This window comes from Chlamydotis macqueenii, chromosome 28 (assembly GCF_036417535.1).
Source record: "Chlamydotis macqueenii isolate bChlMac1 chromosome 28, bChlMac1.mat, whole genome shotgun sequence".
NCBI lineage: Eukaryota > Metazoa > Chordata > Aves > Otidiformes > Otididae > Chlamydotis > Chlamydotis macqueenii.
Window position 1 is genome coordinate 2430696 of NC_141583.1, and position 21430 is coordinate 2452125.

The 21430-nt window shown below is 60.5% G+C and overlaps 3 protein-coding genes across 6 annotated transcripts; all 3 read left to right on the top strand.

Annotated features, from left to right (window-relative positions):
- Positions 1–702: 702 nt before the first annotated feature.
- Positions 703–3895, top strand: LOC147597332 (methanethiol oxidase-like). The gene is made up of 9 exons (XM_086768554.1): positions 703–885; positions 1416–1536; positions 1627–1809; positions 1978–2156; positions 2317–2395; positions 2589–2710; positions 2808–2900; positions 3134–3252; positions 3455–3895. Exons 1-9 carry the CDS (start codon positions 718–720, stop codon positions 3615–3617), a joined length of 1227 nt encoding a protein of 408 aa, XP_086624680.1. The 5' UTR covers positions 703–717; the 3' UTR covers positions 3618–3895.
- Positions 3896–11306: 7411 nt separating this feature from the next.
- Positions 11307–15085, top strand: LOC104480546 (methanethiol oxidase-like). Its single transcript, XM_086768575.1, has 10 exons — positions 11307–11429; positions 11720–11905; positions 12424–12544; positions 12732–12914; positions 13234–13412; positions 13978–14056; positions 14149–14270; positions 14363–14455; positions 14595–14713; positions 14845–15085. The coding sequence occupies exons 2-10, from the start codon at positions 11738–11740 to the stop codon at positions 15005–15007; spliced, it is 1227 nt and encodes a 408-aa protein (XP_086624701.1). The 5' UTR covers positions 11307–11429; positions 11720–11737; the 3' UTR covers positions 15008–15085.
- A 588-nt stretch (positions 15086–15673) lies between these two features.
- Positions 15674–20776, top strand: RFX5 (regulatory factor X5). Of its 4 annotated transcripts, XM_086768539.1 has the most exons (10): positions 15678–15812; positions 17131–17261; positions 17621–17654; positions 18037–18119; positions 18245–18370; positions 18537–18653; positions 19025–19106; positions 19283–19484; positions 19593–19687; positions 19795–20776. In XM_086768539.1, the coding sequence occupies exons 2-10, from the start codon at positions 17143–17145 to the stop codon at positions 20728–20730; spliced, it is 1794 nt and encodes a 597-aa protein (XP_086624665.1). In that variant the 5' UTR covers positions 15678–15812; positions 17131–17142; the 3' UTR covers positions 20731–20776. The 4 variants fall into 4 exon arrangements, with proteins under 4 accessions (XP_086624663.1, XP_086624665.1, XP_086624662.1 ...); XM_086768537.1 differs by having other exon boundaries at positions 15674–15812; positions 17128–17261; positions 19283–19687; XM_086768536.1 differs by having other exon boundaries at positions 19283–19687.
- The last annotated feature ends 654 nt before the right edge of the window (positions 20777–21430 follow it).

Below are 21430 nucleotides of genomic sequence, written 5' to 3' on the forward strand. Positions count from 1 at the left end.
GTCGGCTCTGACTCACTTCCCAACTCACTTCCAGAGCATCCTGGTGCTGCCAGGGAGCTTTTGAGCTCGGAATCGCCCTGCCAGTGGCTGCTCAGTGTGGAAAATGGGCTCTAGTGACCCAGGTGGCTGAGGGCGTCCAGCACTTTTGCAGAGTTCAGCGTGTTTCTGTTGGCCTTCAACGTCAGGGCTGTTCTGCTGTGCACTGTTCCAGCCTCTCTGCTGTCATCCTGACGGGGAAATCGGCACTGGCCTGTCTCTGAGGGCTGCAGAGACAGGTTGTCCACATCAGGGCTGTGTCTGTGACCTGATGAGTCCATCACTCCAAGAGCTGAGATGGAACTGGCCCCTTAAGGCTTCTGAAAGCTTTTGATCCATTTTGAACGCCAGTCTTAGGAGGAGTTTGCGGGGCAATGCACCCGTTTGGCCAAATTGTAATTTCTTCACACACCTAATTTTCTGAGTTTCAGCAGCGTGGGGTGAGGAACTGGTGAAAGAATCTCCGTAATTCTCCGCTGTGCACGATTCCCTAACGGAGAGCAGTGGCCAGGGCAAGGAGCAGCGCTCTCCGCGCTGGGTCTCTGCAGGCAGTCCCAGCTAGAGGCCAGTGGAGGCCACCACGGCAGAAATGTCTGCCAGCACGAGGGTCCCCATTTCTGCCTGCCTCCCCGAGTGACCCCTAACTCTGCCTTGACTGCCTAGGTGATCCACCGCCTGCCCATGCCCAACCTCAAAGACGAGCTGCACTCCGCGGGGTGGAGCACGGGCTGCACCTGCTTTGACAATGCCCCAAGGAAAAGGAACAAGCTGGTTCTTCCCTGTTTGATTTCTTCCCGCATTTACGTGGTGGATGTGGGTTCCCAGTGCCGGGCTCCCAAGCTGTGTAAGGTAGGCCTGAGGTGATTCAAAGAGAAGTTTCTGGGAAGGAGTTGGGAACTGGTGCTTCTGGAATCATACCCAAGGAAGAAGGCTTCTCTCTTCGTCTTCTCTCCCACCCTGGTTTCAGAGAGCCGGGGCACGTTTCCCTCTCAGCTCTCTCCTTCCCACACCACGGAAGGCCCCGGTCGTCGTTGCGTCCCTCTCTGTGCGCCTCTTGTGTTCAGAGAGCTCTTGTGTCCAGTCGCTGGAAGTGACGCAACACGCCACGTCTGCCGCCCGGCCAGATAGCGAGGTGGACGGACAAAGCTGTTGCGGGTTGGGTGTTGCTGCCTTCTTCTTGTCCGGGTGCAGGGGAGCTCAGAGGCTTCTGTGCTCCTCTCCAAGGAGGAGCAGGCGGTAGGAAGCGTGGGTTCTTGGAAAGAAAGCTCCTGCCGGCGTCAGCCATTCTCAGACGTCTCTGATGGCCAAAGGCTCTGCCAGGCACTGTGAAATGAGCTGAGCGATCGAGGCTGACGTGTGTGTGCGTCAACGTTTTTCAGACGATTGAGCCGGTGGATGTCTTCTGGAAGTGCAACAAGGCACACCTCAGCGTGCCTCGCAGCCTGCCCAACGGTGATGTTCTGATTGCCAACATGGGAGATCCGTCTGGCAACGCAAAAGGTGCTGTGCCGTGTCACAACTCCGTGGGCAAACCGGGTGGTTTGGAAGTGGAGTGTGTGATCTGTCATGCGTCCCCTTTTTGTGTCACAGGTGGGTTTATCGTGCTGGATGGAGAGACCTTTGAACTGAAGGGCAACTGGGAAAACGAGTGTGAGGTCCCCCCGAGCGGCTACGACTTCTGGTACCAGCCGCGCCACAATGTTCTGATCAGCTCCGCCGGGAAAGTCCCAAAACGTGCGGGACGTGGCTTTAATCCCGACGACTTCAAGAAAGGTGAGGGAATACAGATGCGAGGGCTGAGCCGGAACGCACGGAGGCAGTGGGAGGCTGCCGATGCGCTCAGGGAGAGGGGACAGGCAGATTTCTCCCCGATCATTCCGGGGAGGGATGAGTCTCCACGGCTGGCCACCCCTGTTGTGACTCGGTTCTGCTTTTCCTCAGGGGTCTTTGGGCGCCGCCTGAACGTGTGGAACCTGTCCTGCCGCACCCTCACCCAGTGCTTTGACCTGGGGGAGGACTCTTTGCCCCTGACCGTTAAATTCCTCCACAACCCCGATGCTGCCGAGGGCTACGTCAGCTGTGCCCTGAGTGGCGTCGTCTACCGCTTCTACAAGTGCGAGGCAAGCATTCTGCCAGCGGCCAGGGGAGACCCGGCCATGGGCGGCTACGGGGAGCCGAGCAAAGCAGGGAAGGAATTTGGGGCAGCAGAGAGAAAGAGGGAGGGGTGCGGAGGGGGCGGGCAGGAGCGCTCATGCCGCGGCGCCTGTGTTTCTTGTCCAGAGAGACAGCTGGGCAGTAGAAGAGGTGATTCGCATACCGGCCAAGGACGTGTCGGGATGGATTATGCCCAAGATGCCAGGTTCGTGTGCCTGGGGCTGGGCTTTCCTTTTTCCTCCCAGAGCCTTGTGCTGTGCAGCTTGGCTGAGGCCGCTGCTGACCCCAAAGCCTTGCTGCACAGAGACTGGCAGGGAGAGATGGGAGCCGGGGCTCGATGCAGGGCACGTTTTCTGTCGATGCTGCCCCCTGTAGAGCTCTTTGTTTCTGTGCCCTAGCCTTCATCGCCGACCTCATCATCTCCAAGGATGACAAGTACCTGTATCTCAGCAACTGGTGGCACGGAGACATCCGCCAATACGAGCTCTCCAAAACCTGCAAGCCCAGGCTGGTGGGACAGGTAAGGCAGAGGCAGAAGTCTCGCCCGGGTGGCTTCCTCAGCAGGATCTGGTGGTGGCTGGATGCAGGACCACATGCCTCCCTCTGCCTTGGGACAGGTGTTTGTGGGAGGCAGCATCCTGAGAGGCGGCCCCGTGACCGTGTGTAGAGACGAAGAGCTGAAGTGCCAGCCGGAGCCCTTGGTGGTCAAGGTGAGTTCTGTGGCCTCTTTGCCCTGCGGTGTCCTCTGCCTCTGCTCCGCTGGTGCTCTGCCCGTGGTTTCTGGGGTCGCTCTCCTCTGCGGTACCCGTGTGTCTGCAGCATCCGGTAGCTTGCCTGCGCTGGGAGGCGAGGCGGCCGCTCTGCTCTGCTCCCCTGCCCCTGCTTGTGCTTGCTGCTGAACGAAAGGAGCCAGCAGCATCCCCCCTGTCTGTTGTGCCTTCAGTGCAAGAGAGTGTACGGCGGCCCCAGTAAACTGCAGCTCAGCCTGGATGGCAAGAGGCTGTACGTCACCAACTCCTTCTACAGCACCTGGGACAAGCAGTTCTACCCGAACCTGGTCAGGTGAGCAGCGTTTGGGAAGCGAGGGGCCTCTTCTGCACGGCCTCTCCGCTGGGAACGGGAAAGGCGCCTCATCGGGGGGCTGCAAGGGCACCGTGGGGATCGCAGGGGGACGGAGTTCTGAGGGATCTGAGAGCCAGGCCACGTCTCCGCTGCGCCTCTCTCTTTGCTCGTCCGTAAGCGCTGCGCTCTTGTCCCCTCGCAGGGAAGGCTCTGTCATGCTGCAGATCGATGTGGACACGGAGAAGGGAGGCCTGACCGTGAACAAGAACTTCCTGGTTGATTTTGGAAGGGAACCCCACGGGCCTTGCCTTGCCCACGACATGCACTTCCTTTCCGGAGATTCCACCTCCGAGATCTCGGCCTAGGCGCCACGTGAAAGACCCCCTTCCTCTCTCTCTCTCTCTCTCTCGCTCTTCTGTAGTGCAGCCGTTTCCAAAAGAGCGCAGGGTCCTTGGGTCTGGGGGTCCCCATTCATTGCTGGAGTCTAGATTTCTGCTGACGTGAGCTGCGGGAGCTCTGCCTTCTTGCCAGGGTTGGCTTCAGGCAGACCAGTGAACAAGGAGACGTGGCGTGTCTCCGGAGGTGTTTTTGGTGCAAAGCAGCCCCTGGGCGGGACTCCCAGAGCAGAGCCCAGGGCGATCGCTCAGACACAGAGATGTGCAGGGCGCACGGTGCCTTTTGGCAGACGGCGAAGTGCCCGGTTCCTCTGAGCGACCGTTCCTCAGCCAGGTCGTTCCCGGACGCTCTTCCGCTGGCACCAGAGCCCTCTCGGCTCCCTTGTCACGTGCGTGGGCCGGTGCCTTACGGTGGAAGGAGCACGAAGTGCTTTGTTCCAAGAAGACGTGCCTGTTCCCTGACGCTGGTCTGCTCTTGTGTTCTGCTCAAACACCAATAAAATCGTTCATCGCATCAGCCAGATCTTCACTGGTCTTATTTCACTGAAGCTTTCAGGTTTATTTCTGGGGAAACAAATGCCAGCGGTGGTTAATGATGAGATCAGGGTTTTGAAAATCCCGAAGACAGGACACCCGTTGTGCCAGAGCCCCTGTCAGGCTGCCTAGGAGTTTCTGGTAGAAGTTGGCTTTGCCTGGTTTTTCTTTTTTATCGTGCTTGCATTCCTGCAGACACATGTTTTATAGGGAAGCGTGGCAACCATTTGTTCTTTTTCTGCCCCGAACAAACAGACCTTGTCACAGCAATGCAGTGTTGTCATCCCCCACAGCAGTCATGTGGTTTTAGGAGGGCTTGAAGGAACACACTTAGTGGGCACTCCAGTGCAATCCCGTGTGTCTGTTGAGTGGCCGCCTTGCTGCTGGTGACAATTTTGATTTCCGCTTGGTCAATTCACGTGGACAACACAGCCTCGACACAGAGGCCGAGGGAAGGTCGGGTTTTCACCCGAAGGACTCTGCATGCAGTTAATGTGATGCTGGCACAATGGCCTCGGTCCCTTACACCTTCTCCCCAGACTGTCCTCTTGCACTCAGAAACAGGGCTGAGGTTTCCACCAAAGCAAGATGCAGTTATTGGAGTTGTAGGTCGTTCTCTTGCTCATCGTGTGCGGTGCAGGATGTCAAATCCCGCTCCACAGGACAGCCACCACTGGCCTCCAAAGCCCTGCTGCACACCCACAGATCTTCCCATTGTCCCATCTGCCTTGAGCACCTTCACCAGGCACAGTTTGCAGCCAAAACCATCACTAGTTGGGAGGTGACAAAAACGAGGCTGTAAAGAGGATCCCCCTAAGTTTCCATCTTCTCTGTATGTACCTTGGAAGAACACAGCTTCATTGACTTCCTTCAGGCTTCTCTCGGGCAAACACATTGCTCTTCTGCGCCCTGGGGTGCTGCCGTTGAGTATCACCATCGCTTGAGTGTGACGTCCCCCTCCCATCCTCCAGCGCTGCCTCGTTTGAGGCTCTTCCCAGGGGATGGCCCTGCTGTGGCGGTGCCTTTGGAATGAGCCCTCTCTCTCCCACCTTCCGACCCGGGGAGCCTCCTCCTCTCCATGGCTGGAGGGAGAGTCTGCCCAGCAGACGTCCCCGTGCCAGCGTGCGGTCCCCGTGGCTGGAGCTGGCTGAGCTGAGCCCGCCCTGCAAACCCCTCCTGGGGATGGGGCCAGGCACCGGCCACGTTAACGTGGGGAAGAACTCCCTTAGCGAAGGGCCATGTTAATGGCCTTGGTCAGAGTCTGCTGTCCCTCACGCTCTCCACTGACCACCCTCTCTGACTTGCAGGTGCTCGCACGGCCAGACAAGGACTCAGCCCAGGCTTTGAGCTGCAGCCGGGCCACGAAGATCAACAGGCACCGCAGCAGAGGTGACCCAGCTCCAAGGCCAGTTCCCAGGGCTCTGGGGCCTGATTCCCATCTTTCAGGGAGCGAGACTTGTGCGTGAGTTATCCCGAGGAACGCGGTGCATCTGCAGTGGCTGGGGGAGGGCCATGGTGGATGCTCTGTCTGTTCCCTCTGGCCACTATTTGGAAGGTGTTCTTGTTCTTTTTTTTTTTTTAAGTGACGGGCGCTTCGGTGCCAGCTTCTGTATGAAGCTGCTAGAAATGTTTACCCTTTTTTTCAGAACAGTAGACTCGGCTGGGCCTAGGGCGGACCTGCTGCTGGCCAAGGCCGAGCCAATTGGTAGCAGAATGTCTCATGATAACGCCTCTGCGACAACGTATTTAAGAAGGGGAAACAGAAAGAAAAAGGAGAAGATGTGAAGCAGCTGAGCGGGGGGCAGAGAGGGGGAAGCGCGAGCCTTGTGGGCCTTGCAGGCCTCACCCTCTGGCCTCCCGCCGGGCAGCCGACTGGGCCCAACTCGGCCCGGCCTGGCTGCAAGAAGTGGAGAGGAGATGAGAAGTGAAGAGACCCCGAGAGGTGTCTGCCTGCCTGCAAGGTGGGTGAAGAAGGAGAGGGAGCAGTAATGCTGCTCCTGGCCAGAATTCCCCTGCAGCCCATGGTGATGAACATGGTGGAGCAGGTTGTCGCCCTGCAGCCCATGGAGGCCCACGGAGGGGCAGAGATCCACCTGCAGCCCGTGGAGGACCCCACACCAGAGCAGGCGGGTGCCTGAAGGAGGCTGTGGCCCATGGAGGGCCCGCTGGGACAGCTGTTCTGGAGGGACTGCACCCCGTGGAAGAGATGACCCACGCCAGAGCAGTTCCACAAAGGACTGTGGCCCGTGGGAGGGACCCCGCACTGGAGCAGAGGAGGAATGCGAGGAGTTCTTCCCCCGACCATGAAGCAGCGGCGTGAAACAGCGCGTGATGAACTGACTGTGACCCCCATTCCCTCTTCCCCCCGTTTTGCTCAGGTAGAGATAATATTAAGCGTGGGAAGAGGGAGGGGTGGGGAGAAGTTATCTTGTTCTCTGTCTCATTATCCTGCTTTGGTTTTTAAAACAAATGAGTATTTTTCCCCAAGTTGAGTCTGTTTTGCTCGTAACGGTAACTTTAAGGATTTGTCCCAGTCCTTATCTCAAACCTCGAGCCTTTTTCGTTATATTCTTTCTCCCTGTTCTCTCGGAGGGTGGGGGAGTGAGAGAGAGACTATGTAGTCTGGTCCCGATCGGGGCTGAACTACAAGAGAAGGCATGCTGGCACGCGTCAAGGCCTTTGCAGCTTACAACATCTGTCCATGAGGACAGACACTGCTTGTATCACCCTTCTTCCCTACTTCCCTCTTATGGCAGCCCTGCTGACCTGCAGCAGAGACATTTCTGTGGAAGATGACTGGAGGGTGCCTGTGATGTCCAGATGAAGCTGGGCTGCTGCTTACACATGCCTCGTCCGTTGCATTTTGGCCCTGGGCCTCCTGGAGCAGCTTTTCTTGGTCAGAGGCAAGGTGGGACACGGGGGGATATGCTGACTGCCACAGCATGGATCTGCAGCATGCTCCACGGTAGAGCGTTGGGCAACAAATACAAACAGATAAGCCCGAGCAGGAGAGTGTGGGAGAGATAGAGCCGAGACCATCGGTCTTTTTTGCTGGCAAACTTCAGGTGCAACAGGCTGAGGGACTCTGAGACCGGAGTAATTGACTGAGTGTGGTGGTTTCTGATTTTGCATCTGGGGTGAGCAATCGAGAGGACAAGGCAGCAACCTGCCAGCAGTGATGTGCCTGCAGAGGCCGAGCATCTACCGCGCAGCCAGCTGACGCCCAACTTTGCCGCCAGAAGCCATAGTAGACACTGACTAAGTTGGATGTGTCATGGGGAAAACTATTAACATCGCTGCTGCCTTGCTCCCAGACAGCAAATTAACATCCCTCAGTAAACACTCAGCCTGCAATTAAAAGAAAGCCAGTCATCATTTTTCATTTTCTGTTGCGATTAACATCTGCAGCCTCGCAGAATTATTCCTGTGGTTGGGAATGCAGTGCTTGCCCATTCTTCACTGGGGCACCCCCTCAGCCAAATGGGAAAACTCAAAAAACTGCTTCTAGCAGGGAATCGGGCGAGAGGAGCAGCCCACTTTTCCCCCGTGGCGAAAAGCCCCGGTTTTTCCAGTGTGCAGGAATGTGCGTGCTGTGCAGTGCAGGAACAGCCGCGTCCCCTGCCCCTCTGGGAGGGGAGGAGGTCCTGCGAGCACTGAAATAGCTTCCCCGCACATTTCCAGTGCTTTAAGATGCTAAAGGCTGCCCCAGTTCCTCCCACACCGTGCAGTGCGTGGATCCTCCCCTCGGCATCCTTTTCCCTGCCTCCCTCCCGTCATATATTTGAAGCCCCACGGAGCTGCGTCTCCTCTCCTGACTTGCTCCCACAGGCAGAATGCAGGCGGGATCCTCTCCGTGCGCTGTTCCGCACCAGGTGAAATCCTACCCAGCCTCCAGTGCAGGTAAGAGATCTCTCCGTGGACAGCAGCTTGCTCTGAAGAGGAGAAGGCTTGGGACCCTTAGTGGCTTGCTACTCTGATTTGGAGTCCCCCTCAACTCTTTTGGAGCTGGGTCTCATGGTTTTGTTGCCGTGATGCCCAGAAAGCATGACATTCAAACAAATGCGGGGATGAATGTGGCGTTTTCTCTGGCCAGGAAAGGGTTTCTTTTCTCAAGGTACTAAAAGCGCCAGGAAACGCTTAGGTAGACAGATGGTTAAAAGCCTTCTAACTGTTCTCTCCTCTATTCACCTGCAACTTGTACAGGCTGTGCCTGCTGCAGTCAGATCTGCTGCGGCTGGGAGTCCTCAGTGCAAAGCCTGGCTTTGATGGGGCTGGGTTTTCCAGGCGCAACCTAAGGAGAAGGGGGAAGAAAGCTGGAGGGGTAGTTTCTCAGTGCTTCAGGTCGGAGCAGGGACACAAGTGATAAAACAAATAAGCTGACGTAGAAAAGCCAGGTCTTCCTCCCTCTCCTCAGACTTGCTGTCATAAGTGAGGAACTAATCCTCTCCCCTCCCTCTGCCCCAGTGCAGAAGCCCAGCCACGCTGCCTTTCTTCCTCACTGCCTCCCCTCCTCCTCCTCACAGAGGAACCGTGGAGCTTTCGGCTTCTCCTTGAGGCCATGCGAGACCGTCATCGCCTCTACAACCTTCCTCTCTGCCACAGGGACACAAAGAGGAGAGACATGGCTCCAGAGCCATCCTATTCTGCACCAGGAATATACTTCCAGCCTTTCTGGCTGCCCAGAGCCCCAAACCTTTCTTGGGGTCGCCTGGACGCAAATGGGCACCCTGCTTCGCCTCGGACTTTGCCAAAGAGTGGGAGGGAGGGCAGCCACTCCAGCATGAAAAGGGGATTAAAAGAACTAATTTCTGTTTGTTTCCGTTCTTCCCAACGCAGAAAACTGTGGAGCATGTGGTCCCGGCTTTGCCTCACCTCTGGATGCAATGAAAGGCAAGTCTGAAATGCAGAGCAGGCAGGCGAGAGCCCTGCACTTGCCCTCAATTTATGTGAAGAGTAAAACAATGCTTTCAAGAGGGCGTTATCAGCTAACACCATTCTCTAGGAGGGGCTCCCAGCAAGTGTAAGGGAAGCGATGATTTTCCTTCTGGTCTGTCCTGAGGCCAAACATCAGTTGCATAATGGCAACCTGGTGTCAGAACAAACTGAAATTTTTATGTTTCATGACAGCTTGGGATGGGTCACAGCCTGCAGCAAAGTCACCTGTTACCTCCCTGTTCAAAACCCAGTGGGATTTTTTTTTTTAAGCTCCTCAGAGGCAATTGCATTCCTCTAGCCCCACAACACCATCACTGGGGACAAACCTGGGGAGGGAAAGAGGACAGTTCTGGTTTTTCATGCCTCCTGATGGCTGGGAGCAGGACACGACTGGTGGTATAAAAAAACAGCCTCACAGGCTGCCTCCTTACGTGTCTGAACGCTTTGCCCAAAATCCTCCTGCGGCATTGCTGAAACACGAGTGCTGTGATGTAAAGACACCGACAAATGCGTCATCTCTTGCTATCCCTCCCTTAATCCTCCTCTCTCGGGTTTAGCAAATGCATCCTCAAAACTTCCAGAGCGCTCCGGTGCTTGGTCGCGGTGTTGTTCCTTAATCCAGGAATAGGTTTGTGCCCAGTGCGCCGCAGAACAGCAAGGGGTGCTGGGCGATAACGCGCAAATCTAGCTCAGCTCTTAGGAGGGGTCCAGGCTTTTCACACAGGTTAGCACACAGCAGGAGCTGCGCAAGAATCGCATGTGAGTCAGCTGTTAAGTTCGTGACTGGTGCACTTCACAGCTCCTGATGATTGACACACATCAAAATATAATCTCACAAAGGCAGTCAGACAATGACAGGTCTCCTCCCAGGGGTGTGATTTTAATCATACTGATTACCTTTGTATTACTTTTGGGCAACCATGCTGTGACTCATCTTTGTTGATACGAGCTCCCTTATCTCCCTTCTCAGAAAGCAACTAACCTTGCTGTAATTCTTTCTGAGGAACACAGTGATCTGTGACTCCTGTCCCCGAAAGTCCTGGAACCAAGAAAGCAGCAGTGAAGAGATCAGGCTTTATGACATCGCCATTGGCAGGGATTTAAATGGTTAGCAAATAGCACCGATCCCACTGACTGCTACTCCGGGCAAGTTCCCTTGGGAACTGTCCAGTTGCTTCAGAGGTGCCTAGTGACTGCCACCCAAAATTAGCTCTTCCATGCCAGCCAGGCTCCCCAGCATGTGGTGAGAAGCTCCTCGGGGTCCTCTGGATACCTCGGGAGCTGTTCGAGGATGTTGTCCCACACCCTGGCTTTCAGTGGGGGCGGGGGCTGTAGGGGTGGGATCCCTCGGTGTGTTGTTATCAAACCCGAGACTGACTCAGGCACCACGTTACAAAGGTTTCTAAAGGCGCCGTGTTGCAAATCTGGTTATTATCAGCTTTAGATCAAATCCAGATGTCCCAGATCACCTCCCTGTCTCTGTTCCCCACCGCTCTCTCTTCCACATCATTTCCTAAACCAGTTTTTCCCACTTGCCCTTGCTTTATCCTGATGCAACCGAGCGCAGATACCACCTCTGCAGCGATATGGAGACTCCTGGGGTCTGAACGCTCTTGCTTGAGGGTCAGGCAGTGCTCGGGTCCCAGCGTAAGGGGTTGTGACACTTGGTACAGGGAGAAGGGAGTGTGGCTGACCTGTCGCTATGAGGACATCCTTGGGGCATAGCCCTTCTCCCTTTCCCCGTGGGATGCTTTGCAAGTGGGGAGCTCTTGCTCCGCCGTGTCCCAGTAGGTTTTCACTGCTCGGTGGGACTGCACGGGGGTTTGGGGGACTTTTTGCCTTTGCCTTCAGTCTGGCAAGCACTTCTCGTGTGTTTTTAGGGTGTGATGGGGATGAGACTGATAGGACTGGGGAAGGGCCAGCGTGTCCTCACAGGCACAGGGCAATTCCAACGCTGTGGACTTCCTTAGGAACTCCAAGGCCCAGGGATCTTTTCCCAGGGCAAGGGAAATGAATAAACCCGAGCCCCTCCAAACAGAGCCCAACCTAGTGCCTCTGGTAGGACAGGAATATGGAGATCCAACTGCCCCCGTACCTCTGGGGGCACACCAGCTCCAGGCTGACCAGAGACTCCGGCGAGGTTTTTATTCTGCCAAAGGTGGTTTCTGCTGATGCTCACGCAACGTTTCTCTCTTGAAAGGTCCTCGGGAGGAGATTGTCTATGTGCCCTGCATCTACAGGAACACTGGGAGAAAGAAACCTGACTTTCTGGCCACTGTGGATGTCAACCCCAAATCTCCGCACTACTGCCAGGTACCCAATATTTTATCTTGGTCCTAAACTGGTCTGGGAAAGAGCTCAGTGCTTGTCCTTCGTGCTCAGAGCCTTCCTGTGCTTACGAAGCGCACATAAACCCCCCCTCACACCCCCCATCCCTAGGGTCCCCTCTGCAGGGCGAGGCTGCTTGAGGCACATGGACCCCACAGTGCGGTCTGCAAGGCACCGAGCCACGACCCCCACCCCCCCGCCCCCCGCCCCCGTCTGCCGCTGACCTGGTACGTAGCAGAGGAAAAACTGGTGTGAGCAGGGCTGGGATTTCACAGGTGATCCACCGCCTGCCCATGCCCAACGTGGGGGATGAGCTGCACCACTCAGGCTGGAACGCCTGCAGCAGCTGCTTCGGGGACGCCACCAAGAAGCGGAACCGCCTGATCCTCCCCAGCTTGATCTCTTCCCGCATCTACGTGGTGGATGTGGGAACTGACCCGCGAGCTCCCAGGCTGTTCAAGGTAACTTGGATATGGTGCCAATGCACGTTAAGGGCTAAAGGACCAGGATCATGGCTTCTGGCTGTGCCAACAGCTGGGCAGAGGCTTTGGGAACTCCGCAGGACCCTGATGTCCGGATGACAGTACAGGAGGGTGGTGGGAGGTGGCTGTTCTCCTGCTGATGTGCAAATATTGAGTTCTCCATCAAGCTCCGCGCAGGAGGGGACCAGGGCAGGCTGGGTGCCAGGCACAGCACTGCCTGTCAGGTTTTCGGCTCGTGTCTCACCTGCGGCGCTTGTCTCCAAAAGGAGCCTCGGGTGCACAAGCGCCTCTCTGGCGGCTCGCAGCCAGCTTCTTGGTCCAAGCACAGCAGCTGCCCCCGTACAGACAGAAAGTCCCATCCTGAGGTCAGGGTGGAGCTGCCCCACGGGGTAACACCAGGCTGGTGAACCCTCCATTTGGCGTGGCAGTGAAAACCCTTCCTGCCTGGGACAGCCCCGGGCACAGAGGATGTGACGGTGCCTGTGAACTCCCGGCAGGTCGTCAATTCGGAGGACGTCTTCTGGAAGTGTGACCTGGGCTATCCTCATACCTCCCACTGCCTGGGCAGTGGTGAAATCATGATCAGCACCCTAGGAGACCCAGCTGGCAATGGGAAAGGTACCCCAGCACCTCTCCAGTCCCCCCCCCAGTCAGAGGGTGCTGGGACAGGAGGAATGGTCCCCGCATCCAGAGCTGTCCTGGAGGCTTCGTCCAGGTCTCGATCTTCACTGTGTGATTTATAACACGCAAACTGTTAAATCCGGATGATTTCCTCACTGCCGATGCGGTTTTGTTTCTGCATCAGGTGGCTTTATCCTGCTGGATGGAGAGACCTTTGAGATCAAGGGGAACTGGGAGAAAGGGGACAAGGTTCCCCCGATGGGTTACGACTTCTGGTACCAGCCACGCCATAATGTCCTGATCAGCACTGAATGGGGAATCCCCAAAAGCCTGGGATATGGGTTTGACCCAAATGATCTGAAGAAAGGTGAGAAAACCAGTTTTTTAAGTACTCCAGGCAAGAGGTGCTGAGCGGGACAGTAAAAAAGCCAAATTTCAACCTTCTGCTGCTGCTGCTGGTGAAGCCCCATCTCAGCCAAGCTCCCCCCCAAAGGCTGCGCTGCCCTTCCCAGCCCCATCCTAGCGAGACAGTTCCTGACGGATGCTGGGCGCGTTCCCGTGGGTTTTGCCAAGGTCCAAAGCGACTGTGGGGAGCTGACGAGAATGAGGGTCCACCCGAAACACGTAACCCACCTCCTCAAGACCTCGCGCCTCGCAGCATCCCCTTCCATAACCCTCCCTCCCAGGGCGCTACGGCCGCTGCCTCAACGTGTGGGACTGGACCACTCACACCTACATCCAGGCCATCGACGTGGGCGAGGACGCGGCCCCCCTGGAGATCCGCTTCCTCCACAACCCCGATGCCGCCGAGGGCTTCGTGGGCTGCACCATCAGCAGCGCCATCCACCGCTTCTACAAGACCGAGGTAGGCGCTCCCCCCACCCTGGGGCAAGGGGAAAAAAAGGGTGCTCCCCCTCGACTGCGCAGCATCGCTCTTCCCGCATTCCGCCGCCATCCTCCCAGCAGCCCGCTCCGGTCCCTGCCAATGCGCACGACACCTCTGTGCCCAGAGCATGAGCTGGCCCTGGGGTAACCGCACCAGAGGACTTGTTCTGACTGGCATCAGCTTAGGCCGAAATGATTTAATTTAAGGGAGATTTGTTTCTGCCTTTGTTGTGGGTTTACAACGGCCCGAGCAATGTTCTTCTCAGTGTCTGTTGTGCGTAATGACAGGCTGGGTGAGGAGAGAGAACATTTTTCACCAAACCAGCTCATCTAGGTGGAAAATTGGGCAAGTTTTTGCTTTCCAAAGCCCTTCCTCTGGTCCCAGAGCCCGTCTTCCCCATGGGTCTGCTGAGCCAGAACCAAGCTTTCCCGCAGCCAAGCGGCAGCCAGAGGCGTGGATGCAGCATCAGCGCCGGGCCTCATTTGGCCTCTGCCGCCCACACTGAGCCCCCTCGGGGCCGTGTTCTGTCCCCCACTTCCTGCAGCGAGGAGACTGGGCAGCCGAGAAGGTGATTCAGGTCCCCAGCAAGAAGGTGGAGGGGTGGCTCCTCCCGGAGATGCCAGGTCAGTGCATGGCTGCCAAGACGGTGTCCGAGCCGGCTGCGTGCCGCCAGTGCTGCCACCTGTTCATCCAGCTCTGTCCTACCCTCCCCAAGGCTTCATCACGGACATCCTCATCTCGCTGGACGACAGGTTCTTGTACTTCAGCAACTGGCTGCACGGCGATGTCCGCCAGTACGACATCTCCGACACCCGCAGACCCAAACTGGTGGGGCAGGTGAGGCGGCAGCAGGGCTTCTTACGTTTTTCCTCCATCTTTTGGGGATCGGCCCCATCCACGCCCTCTTGGCCCACCCGGCTCTCTCGTAGGTCTTTGTGGGCGGCAGCATCACCAAGGGCGGACCCGTGACTGTGTGTGGGGACGAGGAGCTGCGGAGCCAGCCAGACCCGTTTGTCATCCAGGTGAGCTTGGGCCATTTCCCCGAAATCCCAGCCTGCACAGCAATGGCAAGGCTGGGGAGCGGGCCCTTGGCATGCGAGGCGGCGGCAGCCCCCCGCCGCCGTCCTGCACCCTCTGGCATCGCCTCCGCTCCACTCCCAGGGGAAGAAGGTGGCGGGGGGGCCCCAGATGATCCAGCTCAGCTTGGACGGGAAGAGGCTGTACGTCACCACCTCGCTCTACAGCGCCTGGGACAGGCAGTTCTACCCCGACCTCATCACGTAAGAAAATTCTGATTAAACTGGGATCGGACCGGATGCACTCGTCAGGCAGGACCGAATTTTGGCCACTCCTTGGCAGTGGGGGCAGGTCGGCTCCCCCCCACAACCTCCCCGCTCTTGCCATTCTGCAGGGACGGCTCCGTCATGCTGCAGCTGGACGTGGACACGGAGCGGGGCGGCCTGGCCGTCAACCGCAGCTTCCTGGTGGATTTTGGGAAGGAACCCGACGGGCCCTGCCTGGCGCACGAGATCCGCTACCCCGGCGGTGACTGCACCTCCGATATTTGGGTTTAGCCGCCCAAAGCCTCTCCACACCCCAAAAATCCCACTGCGCCAGGGCTCCGGGCAGCACACGCGTGCTCGGCCAACGGCTGGCGACCCGCGCACCTTGCACTTGCGCGGATAAAACCTGGGGCTGGCCGTGCTCCACGGCAGCTCCTCTCCTTGCTTCCAGTCTCGGTGTCAAGCTGTTTTCGGGAGCCTCTCGGCGCTTCCCACCCCCCCCCCCCCAAAAAAAAAAAAAGAGCGTTTTCTGGTTTGCACGGACACAGGCTGCGCACCCGGCGCCCAGCGCGCGCGCGCACGCGAACACACTTCGCGCGCACGGCCACAGGCCACGCGCGCAGACGCACTGCGCACGCCGCACGCCCGTGCACTCCATGCACGCACACGGACGGCGTGCGCGCGCCGAGGGCGCGCGAGCTGCACACGCGTTGTACAGGCGCACCGCACAAGCACAGGCTCCTTTACACCCGGGCTTCCTCCTCCAGCCCCTAACCAATCAGAAGCCTGTTACTAGGCAGACTTCAGCTCGGGCGCGGCTAATCAGGAGACCGAGCCCGCTTGTATCCGGGTAGGAAAGCCAGAGTAGCCAATCACATTAAAGGAGAGCGCAGTATCCGGGCGGACCTGCGGTGCCGCAGCCAATCAGAAAAAAAAAAAAAAACGTCCGGCGGGGCTCGCGGGCGCGTCCCGGTGGGGAGCAGCACTTTCGGTTCCTGTTGCGCGCGGGGTGGCGGCACGTGGCGGGGACTGGCCCGAACCGGACGGAACCGGCCCGGCCTGAGTCGAGCCGCGCCCCGGCTGTAGCCGCCCGCAGGTGGGTGCGGGTCGGGGCGCTGCGGGGCGGGGAGGGGGGCCCGGGGCGGCCCGGTCCGGTGCGATCCCAGCCCCGCCGGGCCTGGCCCGCTGCTCCCCTGCCCGGGACGCGGCTGTCCCCGTTCCCTGTCCACTACCCGGCAGCCGGTACCGGCGGGGCTGCGCTGTCACGGAGCTCCCGGCCCCCCTGTCCCCCGGGGACGTGCCCTGATGGTGGCCCTGTCCCCGGGGACCTGCCCTCCCTGGAGTCCCCGTCCCCATACCCGTGCTGACCTCTGCCCTCCTGGTGTCCCCTGTCCCCCTGTTCCTGGGAACCCCCTGCCCCTGGTGTTCCTGTCCCTGGAGACCTCAGTCCTCCTGCTGTCGCCTGTTCTCATCTCCCGGGGGACCTCTGCCCTCCTGCTGTCCCTGTCCCCGTGCCCCTGGTGTCCCTGGGGACTTCAGCTCTCTTGCTGTCCCTGTCCACACACCCCTGGGGACGTCTGCCCTCTGGCTGTCCCCATGTCCCTGGGGACCTGCCCTCCTGGTGTCCCTGTCCCCATGCCCCGGGGGACACTGTGTCCCTGCTGTCCCTGTCCCTCGAGACCTCAGCCCTTTTGCTGTCCCCTGTCCCCGCGCCCCTGAGGACCCCATGCCCCTCGTGTCCCTGTCCCTGGAGACTCCTACCCTCCTGCTGTCACTATGCCCCTGGGCACCTGTCCTCCTGCTCTTCCCTGTCCCCATCTTTCTGGGGACCCCATGCCCCTGGTGTCAGTGTTCCTGGGCACCTCTGCCCTCCTGCTGCCCCATGTCCCCACGCCCCTGGAGACCTGCTCTCCTGCTGTCCCCATCATCCCCATTCTCCTGTCCCTGTGCTCCTGGGGACCTGTGGGAGTGTCATGGTCCCCTTCAGCATCCTCAGCCAGGCCGGGGGGACACCTGCCCTTCTGGTCCCCTCTGGTGCCCCCCAGCACCCCCGTCCCCTGCCAGGAGCAGGGTACCTGGGACCGGTTGCAGTCTCTGCTGCTGGAGACGCCCCTCCTGGGACCGCTGGGGGCCGTTTCTGTGGCCATCGGTGGCTCCCGTCCCGCTGACGTCCCAGCCCTCCCCTGGCCCGCTGCGCTGCTGGGGCTCAGCCCAGGGAGCCAGGGCTCCTCTTCAGACCAGGATGGACAGGGGCCAAGGTGGGGGAGAGTTTGCAGCTGTGCCGAGCCCCACGGTCACCCTGGGGCAGGCAGCCGGAGGTCAGCCCTGCGGGTGCCCAGTGGGAGCTTTACGACTCCGAAGACTTTTTCTTCCCCTTTTTTTTAGTTAAATTTTTGGTTTTTGCTTCCCAACAGGAACCAAATGTCATGGCTGACGAAGAGCTGAATGCCCAAGCTGCCAAAAAGGGAAGTTTGTCACCCAGCGGCTCCCGGGGCAGCGCGACCGAGTCGAGCACACTGCTGCAGGAGCTGAGGAGCACCATCTCGTAAGGGCAGCGCTCGCTTTTCCCCAGGCAGCTCCTCCGCTTAATCTGAGCTTTACCAAACATGGGTTGATTTAATAAGGTTAATTAATTTGCAGCCCCAGGGAGCGAAGGGATAAGCGTTGCGGTGCCTTGCAGCTTCTTGTGGTGGCACTGCGGAGTGGCGTGGCCTCGGGTGTGCCCTGCTAGGTGCTGTACGCGGAGCGCTGCGCTGCTGGCAGCTTGCTGCCTGTTTTGGGTGCAAAATCAGTTTGGGGTTCCAGCGGCTGTGGCAGAGAGCTGGGGATGGGGCTGAGGAGCACCCCGCGTGCTGTGGTGTCGTCCTGCTCTGGGCTAACGCCTTTTCTCTCTGTCCCACGCAGCAAAGCCGTGCAGAACAAAGTCGACTCCATCCTGGTGAGTGCCTCCATGGCATGTTGTGCTGAGGGCACGCAGCGACGCCTCTCCCCCGGGCTCCTGCCCCGCCTAAACTGAACCCTGGGTTTTGCCTGATTCCGTTTGCCATGGGGTGAGGATTTGGGATTCGCCCCGAGAAACCCCTGATCGCCCTGCCCAGGGGTGGCACCTGCTCCCCCAGCCCTGTGCGGGACAACCCTTTCCGGTCCAGTTCCTGTGACTTTGTTTCCCCGGTTCCCTCGCACGCGGGCTGTGTTCACGCTGCTCTGGTTTCAGTGCCCCGTCCATTACTGCCGCTAAGCGGGTAACAGCTCGTCCTTGTTTTGGACCCTTAACCTTTCTTTGTCTCTGGTCCCTTCTCCCGTGGACCCTTTGACCGTAGCAAGATGTCCAGAAGTTTTCGGACAGCGACAAGCTTTACCTCTACCTCCAGCTGCCGTCGGGACCAAGCTTGGGGGAAAAGAGGTGGGTGCTGGAGAGAGCAGGATGACGTGGGGGGACACCAATCGCGAGAGGCCAGGGGCTGATTGCCTTCTCCTTGTCCGCTTCCCCGCTAATTAAATGTTGTTCCTGGCTTCCCACGGGAGCAGCAATAGCCTGGATCTGAGCTCGCTGAGCACGGCCGAGTACATGCACGCGTGCAACTGGATCCGGAACCACCTGGAAGAGCACACGGACACCTGCCTGCCCAAGCAGGATGTCTACGATGCCTACAAGTGAGCGCAGGGGCTGGCCTGGCACGGGGAGTGTCTCCTCGGGGCCGGGCTTGTCCGGCAGCGAGCGCCTGGGGTTTTTTTAGGGAATGGCCCTGCCCAACCTGGGTCTCTCGAAACTAGAAGTGGGTGCATCTGGATGGCTTTAACTTGCCGCTCTCCCCGGCAGGCGATACTGCGATAACCTCTGCTGCCGCCCTCTGAGCGCTGCCAATTTTGGCAAAATCATCCGGGAGATCTTTCCAAACATCAAAGCCCGGCGGCTGGGGGGCCGAGGACAATCGAAATATCCTTCCGTGTGCCCGACTGGCCAGGGAAACCCAGGGAGCTGCTTGGACCTGGGGCAATAGCTGCTGCTTCTCCAGTTTTTCCCCATTATGTCTGTGCAGGAGATGGTGGTTTGTAGCTTCTGAGCTGGTTTTCTGGCTCCTGAAGGTTCACCTCGTTTGCCCGAGCGGGGCTTGGAGTCGCCCCATCCTTGCCATACTTTCGGGGCAGCCTGGGGGGCGCTGGTGGTGGCGCAGGGGGCAGCCCAGCTCGGCGCGGGGTCCGCTGCCTCGGGGACAGGCCCACGGTGAGCCCCTTCGAGCTGTGGCTGCCCCGGCGCCTGTCGCAGCTGCGTTCACGTGACGGCAAAATGCCTTAACCCTGCGGAACGTACTGCTACAGCGGGATCCGGAGGAAGACGGTGGTCAGCCTGCCGCCCCTGCCCAGCCTGGACCTCAAAGCGACCGAGACCGTAAGTCCTCTGCTGCCTCCGTGGCTTTGGGTTTCGCCAGCCTTTTGGTGCGGTAATGAACTTCCTCGCTCGTTAGACCTAACGAAGGGAAGGGGTGGAGGGCTGCCCTCTCCAGGAGCAGGTTCCGCTCTGTCCTGTCCCGTGCCGCGGGGGCTGACGGCTCGTCCCGCTGGCAGCAGTCGGAGCTGACGGACCTGGTGCAGACGTACGACAGCGAGGTGATGGAGGCGGCCTGCGCCCTGACCTGCGACTGGGCTGAGAAGATCCTCAAACGGTCCTTCAACAACATCGTGGAGGTGGCCCAGTTCCTCATCCAGCAGCACATCATCAGCTCCCGCTCCGCCCGCGCCGACCTGGTCATGGCCATGGTGGTCTCAGGTGGGTTGGGACCCCGAAGGGCGACGGAGAATTTGCGAGGCAGGGGGTCCCCCAAGGTGCCGCGTCCCCCTGCTGCTGCCCATGGTGTCACCTTGCACGGACCTGCAGAGAGCGTGGAGCTCCACCGCGAGAGTCGGACCCCGCTGGCGGTGAAGAGGAACGGCCTGGACCCCTCCGAGGGTGGCGACAGGGGCCAGGGGCAGGTGAGACCCTGCCGGAGCTGCCTGGGGGGCCGGGACCCCTGCTTTTCCCCCCCCAGCCCAGCCCCACTGCTGTGTCCCCCCCCGCCAACTCCTCTCTCTGCCCGCAGATCAAGAAGGAGAGCGGCCCCAAGCCCCCTGGCGTGGCCCGGCCCGAGAAGAAGAAGCCCCTGGAGCCCCCCAAGGCCACCAGCAGCCCCCAGGTGAACGCCCTGGTCGCCCGCCTGCCCCTGCTCCTGCCCCGCATCCCGCCGGGGGAGCGACCCATGGCGCCCGCCGCCGCCGCCGTCCGTTCCTCCCCTCCCATCCTGGCGCCCAAAATCACGGCCGCCCCGCTGGGGGGCACGGTGAAGGTGGCCCTGCCGCTGGGCTTGGCGCCGGGGGCCAACGGGGCGGCGGGGTTGCTGAGTCAGCAAGCCGCTGTCCCCGTCCTCAACGTCCTGCTGCCTGGCGTGGGCGTCCCCCCCGCCTCTGCTGAGCGTCCCGCCAACCCCCGGAACGTGGGGGCCGGAGAGGGTCCCGGCCCCCAGGACTCGCAGAGCCCCAAAGCCACCAAACGTCCCCCGGAAGCAGCCAGCACCGGCGCCCCACGGAAACGGCGACGCGGGCGGCCGCGGAAGAGGCCGGAGGAAGTGGGCGCAGGGTCCCCAGTGGAGTTTTGTCACCGGCCGGCTGCAGGTGCCGACGGCGGTGGCTGTGCCGGGGGTGACGGTGCCACCAGCCCCCTCGGGGACAGCGCGGCTGGGGGCTCACTGCCCACTCAGGTCGGCGTTACCCGCGACGGTGGCACCCACGGCCGCGAGCTGGCACTGGAGGAGGAGGAGGCGGTGGCGGCGCAGAGCCTGGGTGACGCCGGGTCCCCTCGGGGTGACACCGGGGGGTCCTGCGCCCCCCGCGGCGGGACGGACCCCCCCACGCCGCACCACGGACAGACGCAGGCGGGGAGCGGTCCCCCTGCTGCCACTTCCCAGCGCGTGGACGTGTGTCCCCGTGTCCCCGCGTCCCAGGGGGGCTCGCCGGGGCTCTGCGCCCGCACTGGCACTTAGGGGCCGCGTCCCCGCCGTGCCGCCATTAAACCCAGCGCTGCCCGGCCGTCTGTCCTGTCTGTGACACGCGTGGGTGGAGGGGGAGGGGAGCCGCGGGACCCTTCCCGCGGGGTGGGCTCAGCCCCGGCGTGCGGAGGGTGAAGCCGCGGCCGGTGTCGCAGCCTCCGGACGGGGTGGGGGAACCCGTGGGGAGGGGGACACGGGGCCGTGGGGCGGGGACACGCGTGGACACGGGCTCGGCGGGGCGCCGGGCGCGCGCGGAGCGGCGCCGCGGGTGACCCGCCCCGTGGGTGACCGTGACGGCAGCAGCGATTTCCAAGGTCGGGGGGAGGGGATGGGGGGGGGGGTGTCCCCAACAAAAAACCCACGGGCTGCCGTCCCGGGGCCACGCCCCCTCCGCCCGTGCCCCGCCCCTCCGGGTCCCGCGCTGCGCGCGTTCCGCCGGGCCGGCAGGGGGCGCGCGCGGGCGGCCCGGTCCTTCAGCTCCCGTCAGGCGGCGCCGCGGGCAGCCCCAGGCCGCCGGGGCCCTGCGCTTGTCCCGTCCCTGCCCCCGCCTCCGCCCCCGCCGCTCCGCTCCGGGCCCCGGCCCCGCGCAGGCGAGCGCCGCTCCGCCACCGGCAGGCACCGGGCCCTGCCGCGGCCTTCCCAGCCGCCGCCCTGTGCCCCCGGCCCGCCCGGCACCGTCACCCCGGGGCGCGGG